Source organism: Chelon labrosus, assembly GCF_963514085.1.
Source record: "Chelon labrosus genome assembly, chromosome: 6".
In the NCBI taxonomy this organism is placed as follows: domain Eukaryota; kingdom Metazoa; phylum Chordata; class Actinopteri; order Mugiliformes; family Mugilidae; genus Chelon; species Chelon labrosus.
Genome location: NC_140342.1, coordinates 11,774,189 through 11,785,279, shown reverse-complemented (window position 1 = coordinate 11,785,279; position 11,091 = coordinate 11,774,189). Strand labels below are relative to the sequence as shown.

The following is an 11,091-nucleotide window of genomic DNA, read 5'->3' as shown; positions in this document are numbered from 1 at the left end:
TGTTAAGCTAATGCTACAACTTAAAATTTGTATACTCACTGGTCACATTTGTCTCGACTGGTCTTATTTTAAAAGAATAACAACCGGAAGTTCTTTTCCTTCGGGCTAGCTTGGCGCGCTGGTTCATGCAAATGACTGATGTTGAAAACACAGCAGAGGCTGAAGCTGCAGGACGGAGTCAGGGGACGTCGTCCCAGCAGCGGTAAACTGATACATTAAGTTTTTGTTTTGTCAATTTAAGATGGCAGCGACCACAGAGGCTCCGGAGCCCTGGTACCTGGCCCTGCTGGGCTTTGCCGAACATTTTCGCACGTCTAGTCCGCCGAAGATCCGGCTCTGCGTCCACTGTCTGCAGGCGGTGTTTCAGTTCAAGCCGCCTCCGAGGGTCGAGGCCCGGACTCACCTCCAGGTGGGCTCGGTGCTGTACCGCCACACAAAAAACGGCGAGCTGGCTCGGACACACCTGGAGAAAGCGGTGAGCAGAAGCCCCGTTTGTGTTTGATACGCGGGCTGGACAGCTAGTGACAGACACTAGAAACCAGTGTGTGATGCTCTTATTTTACCTGCACTTCTTACTTCTCTATTCTCACTGTGATACTGATACAAATATTTTGTTCCATTTCCCTCCTCAGTGGTTCATATCACAACAAGTATCCTTTTTTTGTGTGTGTATATGAAAATGCATTCAACCCTCAGCATCACTCCATCTCAATAAAACCACAATATATGCACGTTTTATAAAGAAATCAAGGTTTTATGTTGTATATCTTTAATGATGTGTGTCAGATATCTCAGTTTGAAGATGTTAAATTTGAAGCTGCAAGTATTCTCTCTGAGTTCTACTGTCAACAGGTAGGTGCATCAATCTCATCACATGTCTTCCTACAGTAATAACACAATAAATAAAAAGTAACGGTGTTTAAGTTCATTAAAATGCACATTCGATTATAACCTCAATGCAAGAGTAAAATAATGCACTTTCTGTTGCAGATGTTGCTCGGTTGTGTTGCTTGGTCTTAGTAACTCACTTATTGGATTCTTTATTTAAGAACTTGGTGGACTCTGCAAAGCCAGTGCTGCGGAAGGCCATTCAGATTTCTCAGCAAACTCCCTACTGGCACTGTAGACTTCTTTTTCAGCTGGCAGTAAGAAGTGTCATGCATTACAAAGTGTTTTTTTTTTTGTTTGTTTGTTTGGTAAATTGATTTGAAGCAGGTTTATTAATATGCGTGAGGTTCTTTTCTCCCTCAGCAACTGCACGCGCTAGAGAAAGATTTAGTGTCGGCATGCGACCTCCTAGGAGTCGGTGCGGAGTATGCAAGAGTCATGGGATCAGAGTACACAAGGTAAACAAGTCGGATTTACGCACTCATGATTGGATGCATATTGACCTGCGGTTATGTATCATCTCACATGAAGTGTTTTTTTTTTTCTTATCTTCCTGCAGAGCTCTGTTCTTGTTAAGTAAAGGAATGGTAAGCTTGAAAACTTTTCCCTGCTAATTAAAGCCACTCTGTTAGCCACGTTGTTACTGTGCAGTTCTGTAAACTGTGTATGCGTTTGTGGGTCTGCAGTTGCTGCTGATGGAGAGGAAGCTCAGCGAGGTGCATCCACTGCTGACGCTGTGTGGGACCATTGTGGAAAACTGGCAGGGGAACCCCATCCAGAAGGAGTCTCTGAGAGTTTTCTTCCTGGTGCTGCAGGTCACACACTACCTGGATGCTGGGCAGGTAACTACTGTATTCCCATGTTTAATTATTACACCGAAATATCATGCAAAAGCAAGGCTTGGGTGCACTATTGCTATAACTGCACACATTTTTTGCATTTGTACTATCTGTAATATTCAGTATTGGAAGAGAAGAATATATAATATGCTGCAATAGTTATTCACGTGCTTGGTTTGTAGTTTCATGTTTCTCGTATGAAAGACTAGCATTGTTAATGAGATGTCATCCTCAAAGAGTCTTTGTATTTGTATGGTTTAGGTGAAGAGTGTGAAGCCGTGTCTGAAGCAGCTTCAGCAGTGTATCCAGTCTATCTCCACTCTCCACGATGATGAGATCCTACCCACTAATCCAGCAGCCCTCTTCCACTGGCTGCCCAAGGAGCACATGTGTGTGCTTGTGTACTTGGTGAGATTTGCTTCTAAAATATCCTAAACTGCAACACAAAACATGCCCTGTCTTTTTTTGCTTTTGTTTTTTTTTATGCCTCTTTATGCGCAGAAGCATAAAGAGGCATTATGCTTTCAGACTGTCTGTCCCGTACTTGTGAACGCGATATCTCCGCCTCGAGGGAATTCCTTCACATTTGGCACAAACGGTCACTTGAAGACAGACGAACTGATTAGAATTTGGTGGTCAAGTGTCAGTGTGACTCCACGAACATGTTTTTGGCCGTAACTCAAGAATTCGTATGCTAATTATTACCAAAATGTCGCACAAATGTGACCGTGACAGGGGGCCTTCTGTTCCTCTGGTAGTCCACCATGACCTCACTGGATATTTCGATATTAAGTTTTCTATCAGTCTTTTAGTGTACACTCCTCTGTAAAAAAAACTATTTTTTTTATCATTTTACAATTTATTTTGCTACGTACGTTTAAATGTAAACTAACAAGGCAGTAATACTTTTTTTGTGTGTGCCAAAGGTGACGGTGATGCACTCCATGCAGGCTGGCTACTTGGAGAAGGCACAGAAGTACACAGACAAAGCTCTCATGCAGCTGGAGAAGCTGAAGAGTAAGTTTGTCGGAGTGTTCGCTTCCTGATCATTTCCTCCTGCTTGATGGAAGTGGTGTCAGCTCTGATCCATCTTTATGTGCTCTAAGTGCTGGACAACAGTCCCATCCTGTCCACGTTCCAAGTGATCCTGCTGGAGCATATCATCATGTGCCGGCTGGTCACTGGACACAAGGCCACAGCTTTACAAGAAGTGAGTCATCATCTGTAGAGATTCATCTGTCCTGACAGGTTTTAATGAAAGCACAGATTGTTACAATCTCCGTCTCTCCTCTGGCGACCGTCTGAACTTTGTTGATTGTTGGGATGGTCTGTGTTCAGATTTCTCAGGTTTGTCAGCTCTGCCAACAGTCTCCCAGGTTGTTTACGAATCACGCTGCCCAGCTTCACACACTGTTGGTGAGTCTCCAAGCAAAGAAAACATGACCATTTGGACATTTCTTTTGTTATGTTGACAGACTGGATTAGCCACAGGACTGCCCACCATTGTTTCATATGACTCACATAATGTGATCCATTCACATCTGTTTCTTCTTTCCCTGTTTCAGGGTCTCTACTGTATCTCGGTGAACTGCATGGATAATGCCGAGGCACAGTTCACTGCTGCTCTGCAGGTAAGTTTCCTATTGTCACTTGGCTTCATCCAGTCATCCAGATAATCAGTAGAATACAAAAAATATGTTTCATGTTTGTAACGGTTCCTGAAAAGCTAACATTTGGAGAACACAATGAATGGCAACAATGAATATGACATTTTTAAAAGGAAGGTTTTGTCAGAGTTGTCAGCCAGCGTTTCTCAAAATCAAGGAAGGATCTTTAATGGCTGCATTTCCAGGATGGACTGTTCCAATGTTGACCAAAGTCCTTTGATCAAACAATTTACAAGCATACCTATGTGAATCCTCTGTGTCATTAAACCACCCTCATTCATATGCACACATACAAGTGTGGGACACTTCGTTAACATACACCTGCTGCTTGCAAACTGTTCCATTGTGTGTTTTCTGAAGGAGTCTTGCCTTGCCTGGAAGCCTCTTTGACTTACAGAAACACCTAGTATCTATCTGTTTTCTTTCTTCTGTTAGATGACAACACACCAGGAGCTGTGGACGTTCATTGTGACAAACCTGGCCAGTGTTTACATCCGGGAAGGGAACAGACATCAGGAGGTCAGAAAGCTGCTGCTTTCTCAAGCATTTCATCCTGTTTCTTCTTTGGTTCTAACTTAGATTTTAAATCGACAGCTGTACAGCCTTTTAGAGAGGATAAACCCTGATCACAGCTTTCCTGTCAGGTATGTGTAGATGCTTTAGCATTTTAACGAAAACACATTGTGTTCATATTTTTTTCCCCGATATATTTTGCACTATTTCAAAATAACTTTGACTTCTGCAGCTCTCACTGTCTACGAGCTGCAGCATTTTACATCAGAGGGCTCCTGTCTTTCTTCCAGGGACGTTACAACGAGGCCAAGTACGAGCAACCACTGTAAACATGTGCACTGTAAAAATATTTTTCATTCTTTAACGTGTGAGTTTGTATCAACAGACGATTTCTAAGGGAGACTCTGAAGATGTCTAATGCGGAGGATTTAAATAGGCTGACCGCCTGCTCACTAGTCCTGCTTGGCCACATCTTCTTTGTTCTGGGCAACCACAGGGTAAGTCAACAACATAACATGTCGCATCCATTAGACCACAGGCACAGAAGCACAGTTATCTTTGCACTGCAGATGTGATCTTGACCCCACGTGTGCCTCTACGTATTCTCCAGGAAAGTAACAATATGGTGGTTCCTGCTATGCAGCTGGCCAGCAAGATCCCAGACATGTCTGTACAGCTCTGGTCCTCAGCTCTTCTCAAAGGTAGAGCCTTAACTCCCATTATTGTATTACTGTTGTATTAAGTTACAGTGAAATGTGCTAAAACAAGAATGTCTACAGTCTTTTTCTTGGCTTATGGGTAGCTGAAAGGCTAATTGAAATCACATCCCATTAAAAACAAGACGATATTTAATTTATCCTCAAAGGGGAAATTAACTATTTTTATTAGAAGATCATTTTATATTTTGGCCTGAGGGGGGCGCCAGACCCGAGCACATTGGATGGCTTCAATTTAAAATGCAGTTTTCCAGTTTATTAGGTGCCCTTAACTAATCCCAATACAGGCTAATCCAATCAGTAGTCCACCAATAAAATGGCATTATCATGAAAGCTGCATTTTTCAGTTTTTGCTAAAATTACCTCAGAGCGGTTTTCAACCTTATGAACACTTAATACAGTGTAATCTAGCACAACCCTTCTCACAAACCGTTTGCACAGAAACTGACTTGTGTTTATGTGATGTGGAGTCATTCCATAATGTTCACAGCTGCACGTAGGGAGGATGTAGTTAAAAGTGCTATAGAGACTGACCAGCTGACTGACGTGGCCGTATCTAGACTCCACCAGAAAACTGTTGTTGGTGATTGAATTTGGTTCATTTGAAGCATACGTCACTTTGTATTATTCTGTTTTCTCTCCCACTGATTACTGGCCACATGAACACACCATGACGTCATCTGGATATATTTCTAGTACTGCAGAATCATTTTATTTATTTATTTATTTATTTTTTTGATACCTTACAATAACAGAAACAGTTTTTCTTCCAACTAAACATTTTGTACCAATATTCATATGAGGAGAGATCCCTTGCAGAGGAGACAGTCATACTCTATTCTGATCCGGTTACAGCCTCAATACATCACAGAGTAATGAAGCCACAACTGAGTTAGAGGTGGACGAGGCTTAGGAAAAACAACAAGTGGGTGAAGAAACACTTAATCACGCTGAAATAACTCGATACATCTGAGCATAATCAGGGTTGGATCTGACGCTTGGATCCGAAATCGTTAAACCATCACCGGCACTCGCAACGATTTTTCTCCCACAGATCTGAACAAAGCGTGTGGAAACACCATGGATGCCCACGAGGCAACGCAGATGCACCAGAACTTTTCTCAGCAGCTCCTGCAGGACCACATTGCAGCCTGCAGCCTCCCTGAACACAACCTCATCAGTGTAAGCACAACATCAATCAGTCATACTATAAACAGTGAGTCATTCAAGCCTGCTTGGATTTTCAAAGACACATTTGTGTGGTGTGTTGTGGTGCAGTGGACAGACGGCCTCCCTCCTGTGCAGTTTCAGCCTCAGAACGGACCTACGACCAGCCTGGCCAGCCTGCTCTGAGACCTAGATGCCACGCGCAAGGGGGGGAAAAAAAGACGCTGACGAGCTACTGCAGGGAAAATGACATTAAAAAAAACTGATTACAAAAAGAGAAGCAGCTGATAAAAGGGTAAGAATGAAGGGAGGGTAATGAAATTAGAAAGAGAAGGCACTGTGTCATTTGGCAGACTTCCATTTGGTGCATTCCTTCACCTATTTGGGGCACTGGGGCCATAGGACTGAGTTTTAGGACATTTTTTTGGAAACCATAAGGTGTTTCACCACCTCATAATAAATGAAACACACCTCCTAATAAATGAAACACTAAAGAAAAGTTTGAGAAAGAAACTTACTAATGTTATTGCTGAGTTTTAAGATTGCTACCACTTTTATATCCGTAAGGTAAATCTGAGTTATATGCAAGACTCGGCTTACTCAGCTTAGCACAACATCTAAAAACCGCTAGTCTGGCTCTTTTCTAATATAACAAAATCCATGTAGCAGCTGTACCTGTAAAGCCCACTTATTAATATTCTACACAAAAATATGTTTGTTCTATTCTCAGATGTTGAGCTTCTCCTTGAAATTGAACTGATTTGTCCTGCACATTTAGCTCCCCCTTCTTTTTTTTTTTCTTACAAGATCACAGGGTATTTTTTATTTTGGTAAAAATGAAGTAAAAATGAAGCTTTTGTCTTTTAAGATTAAATTACTGCTCCATTAGAAGCGTCCACTGGCTAAACAGACACAGTCACATGAACCCAATATCTGTTCAAATCACTGTTTCGCCCGTTCTGATGCAGCATTAGTTAGGATACATTTGGATATACAGCATATCTCTGTATTGTAGTGGTCCGTTTGATATGTAATTTACTGATGACTGTGACAATTCATGTTGAGCTGTGACCTTGACACCAAGTGACTTTCCATAGATTGCACAGGCAACCATTGGCTTGCTCGATATTAAAACAGTAAACATGTCCTATGAAGTATTGGGACGCTACAGTTAAGACAACGTACTGACCTACTGCACTTCCTTTAAGAGTTATCTCTCTCACTGTGCTGTATGTTTATGCGCTGTGCACATTTTGCCTGAGGTCAAGAGGAAGTCAGTAATAATAGTAGCATTTCTACAAAATAAGGGCGACTCTGACCTCGTTGTACATACGTTGTTTCATGATGAAACTCACATTTTTACCTTTTCCATGTAATATTTTTTCACTCCTGTTTTTCTCACTTCCTGTTTTACTAATTTCTTCCAGGCGATGGTGGTATAAATCTGTATTTAAATAACTTATTTATTCACCGTTGCTTTCCATTTTACCTGGTGCTTTTTGTCCTTTGCCGGCACTGTTCATTACAGTTTTGATATATTATCAAACGACTGGTAGGAATTTGAATTTAACTACGTCAGAGGAGGAAAGTTACAGTTTTATCTGGTGGAGACTGTTACACAGATTTATGTGCTGATAGTGGATTGCAAAATAAGCTGCTGAGTTTGGTCATTTGAAATAGCGATTACTGCAATAAAAGACAATAAGGATGCCATTTAATTTACTGGCATTTTACAGCGTGTTATTAAAAGCAGCGTTTGTGTTTCCCCCAGTGTCACTTTAACTACTTCAACACTTGTATGACTTTTTTTTATAAATAAAAATTAAAAGATTGAATGGCTTGATTATTTACTGACTATCCATGTGAAGTCTGATATACTGCATGTGCAGCATGAAGACAGGAGGTTGGCAATAAATACAGAGAAATGTGGATGCGTTGTCTTCTGTGCTGCATATAAAATAAATCAGAACAAATTACTGAGAGTAGAGGAAGTAAAATTGGTGGAGTGGATAATGGTGACAGTGTTTTAGGAGCATCAGGAGCACCAAATGAGCAGAGCAGAGATTTAGCATAGTTTATTATTTGCAAAATAACCTTTTTGCAAACCGTACTGCTTTTTTAATTAGGACATATTGTTTCACATATTCTTCAGTGCATCCTTTGGTTTCCATTAACTTCTATATGTTATTAAATCCACTCTGTGACTCCTGAGTGGTCGCTGTGAAGTGAAAAGAATTACTTTCCAGTTTTAGGATGACAGGCACATACAGTATCCTGCATTACCACAAAGCGATGTCTGTAAAAACGCTGCACAAACAAACGCACACAATAAAGTCAAAGAGCTAAAACTTGCCACATATACAAGTTTATGTTGAGCACAACTGTCAACCACAAGAGCAGAGGTTTTAATTACAGCCTGAGTACTCTTTCTTTTCTGTTTGAAGTGTTATGAAACTCCTGGATGTTGTTGTTGGGCAATGTATCTGCATGGCAGCGTCTGTACTATTTAGGCTTGAACAAAGGTTGTTTCCTCAGGACAAATGACAGCCCAACAGTATATTGTTATGGTTTTGCTACTCGATAACCTCGGCGAGGTGATTAGTCTGATAGTGAGGCTATAAATACAGATGAAAAGCGGGAAGAACACGACTGAACTTGTCCAATGCAGAGGCATCATGACCACAGGGGAGAGGTGATCCTCACCTTTATATACAAAAGCCATCAACGGGCGGTCGTGTTTCGAGTAATAAGCTGTAAAATCGATTTTTCTGAGTTACTCCATGTTTGTAAACGGAAGTCAAAATCACTAATGCCGAACAAGTTGCAGACGATGTTGGGTGAAAAGGAATGTGGCGTATGTTACAACACATTCAAACCTCAATGTCCTTCATGGAAAACCAGATGTTTGCTGTTTGAACGCAGAACAACAACAGCTCATTCAGGATGATAAATTTGGTCCTCTGTGACACAGCTTTACTGGAGCAGTTACTTTGAAGAGCCTCCTTCTCCGGAGAAAGGCATGTGAGGTAAATGAAGGCACACCAGGGGCACAGGGTAACAAGGTTTTTAGTCTTTACAGACTGCAGCCAGCCAGCATGCAGAGTCCTGCCACAGAGGGAGACAGAGGGACACACGTGATGGTGACTCCATTACATTTTTATTACGCTGATTACTGCAGCTGCATAATCTGATTATAAAATGGTAGCTGCTGCATTATAGCACACACTTTACAAGAGGCCTGGGGATGTCTTTTACGGTTTAAATGTCAAAGATCTAAAGAGGACTGTTGCACTGATGGATATGATCATACAATAAGGAACTGTCTTAACAGATATCATCTGAACCTGAGGGTCAGGGTGGTTTAATCGTTTTTTACATTTGGCTTTGACAGTTTTCTAGATATATTTACAATAATGAGCCATGTTAAAAGACGCAAGATTACATTTATTTTATTTTAGTATTTCAGTCAGCTGGAGGATGGCGGATAAGACGTGAAATTGGCCAAACTGAAACTAATAAAACGTATTAGATTTCTGCACATTTCTCTCATAAAATATCCACCGTAAGAAACACGATTTTTTATATATAAAAAATAATTGATGTGTTATGAAAAAAACTTACAGATGAATAGGAATTTAACCTTAAAAAACTCTTATTTTGAAATTTTAAGACATTATCGTTGTTGTTTTTCAAGTGTGATGCAATCTATCACATCCATCGGTATTCAATGGAGACCCCTCCGAGAGCTTCATCTTTTTCCTCAATGAATAAAAACACTCATTTAAAAAAATAAAATAAAACTCATTCCGTCAGATTAACGCGTTTCTCCTCTCCTCCTTTATTCATTCGCTCCGTCGTAAATCTGTCGCAAGAGGACGAGGCTTTGGTGAGAAGTGAAAACTTTTGGGACGCTCTAGGTGTCTTGGACGTAGCTGCTAAAAAGGAGCCATTTCCTGCCAAATAGTGCGCCCGCCTAATCGTGACTGCAGCAGCTACTTCCTGCATTGTTACAGTGCTTAATGAGGATTAAGTTGAAGCTGTCATGTTGTAACGGGCGGCCATTAGGCCCTCTCCAGACGGAGGAAGAGGCAGGGAGCAGAGAGGAGCTGGAGGCCGACCTTGCCTCAGTCTGATTTCAGGAGCTGATCCCTTCACCTGGACATGCCCTGCTGACTGACTCTGTCCTGTCAAAGTGTTTGGAGATGTATTTTTAAACCTGGAATAATATATAATCTGAATGCTCTCCTCATTGTGCCAGCACATCTGAACTGAAAAATTATAAAGCTAATATAGCTATAAAATGTCCAAAAAATAAAGTAATTTATATAAATGTGAACCGTTATAAGTAAATTAAATAGATGCAATGAACAAAGAAACTGAAATTCAAACATAATCACAAAGTGTAGCGTCACAAGATGTCTGAGATGAAGACCCACCCTGAGACGTTTATTCCAGGTGCCACACACTGTAGGTAGAAATCACTGCAGGCTAGTTTTATTGTATTAAACTACTTCCTGATGCTTTTCTTTAATAGATATTCAGAAGTGAACAGAGGAATCATCCTTTTATTTACCAGAGTTTGCAGTCAGACAAAGACAAAACCACACACATTCAGTCTCATGGAGAAATCTGACAAGGCACCGATAATCCCCAGTGGCTGTTTAATTGTTTGAATTTGAAACTGAACTGAATTTGTATTATAATATATCAATTAACACCAATCATGGAGTTTTTGTTGTGTCCCTCTATGTGTCACTGCTCATCAGTCCACATCTTCGGCCCAAACTGAAACGCTGCGTGAATAAATGAAAGTTTGTGAAGTCAGACATTCATGGTCCCCTGAGGATGACTCCTTTCATGATTCTCAGCAGCGGTTAACTCTCTTATCCAACACGTTTCGTCTACATCCTCCATTTATGTATGTACTCTGATGTCTTTGGTGAGCCCCTGGCCTTTCCTCCAGTGCCAGCACGAGGTTGCATTTCTCAACGTGTACTGGCGCGGTCATTACTGCTATTGATCCTCTGTGATTTTATGTTTTCATTTAATGTGTGGAAGAATGAAAACTCCTCCGGGTTGTTTAAAATTACAAGAATCCAATTTAGAAGGACGTGACCTTAGTGTTCCCAAGCGTAGATAAGGCCCTGATTGTTTTCCACATCTAATAGTCTGTTGTGGCACATATAACCAGAAACAATATTTACAGAAAGATTCTTACAGACGTTACCGCTAAACTCCAATGTGTGATTATGAGAGGGTGGCTACGAGACAATCTGTCGCCTCAGGAGTTGGAGTGGCACG

At 41.0% G+C, this 11,091-nt stretch overlaps 1 protein-coding gene across 2 annotated transcripts; it reads left to right on the top strand.

Annotated features, from left to right (window-relative positions):
- The first annotated feature begins 185 nt into the window (after positions 1–185).
- Positions 186–7,619, top strand: mau2 (MAU2 sister chromatid cohesion factor). Of its 2 annotated transcripts, none has more exons than XM_084546594.1 (19): positions 186–475; positions 633–650; positions 787–852; positions 1,050–1,145; positions 1,252–1,346; positions 1,448–1,475; positions 1,575–1,730; positions 1,989–2,135; positions 2,654–2,744; positions 2,834–2,937; positions 3,066–3,143; positions 3,293–3,358; positions 3,830–3,913; positions 3,989–4,038; positions 4,140–4,217; positions 4,293–4,404; positions 4,518–4,608; positions 5,678–5,805; positions 5,929–7,619. In XM_084546594.1, the coding sequence occupies exons 1-19, from the start codon at positions 242–244 to the stop codon at positions 5,974–5,976; spliced, it is 1,770 nt and encodes a 589-aa protein (XP_084402720.1). In that variant the 5' UTR covers positions 186–241; the 3' UTR covers positions 5,977–7,619. The 2 variants fall into 2 exon arrangements, with proteins under 2 accessions (XP_084402720.1, XP_084402719.1); XM_084546593.1 differs by having other exon boundaries at positions 5,902–7,619.
- Positions 7,620–11,091: the final 3,472 nt, after the last annotated feature.

Bases quoted from the DNA above. Each gene is read 5' to 3' on its own strand.
- mau2 (XM_084546593.1), top strand. From the start codon at position 242: ATGGCAGCGACCACAGAGGCTCCGGAGCCCTGGTACCTGGCCCTGCTG. The intron at 1,731-1,988 runs GTAACTACTGTA...TGTATGGTTTAG, and splicing joins ACTACCTGGATGCTGGGCAG to GTGAAGAGTGTGAAGCCGTG. The intron at 2,136-2,653 runs GTGAGATTTGCT...TGTGTGCCAAAG, and splicing joins TGTGTGTGCTTGTGTACTTG to GTGACGGTGATGCACTCCAT.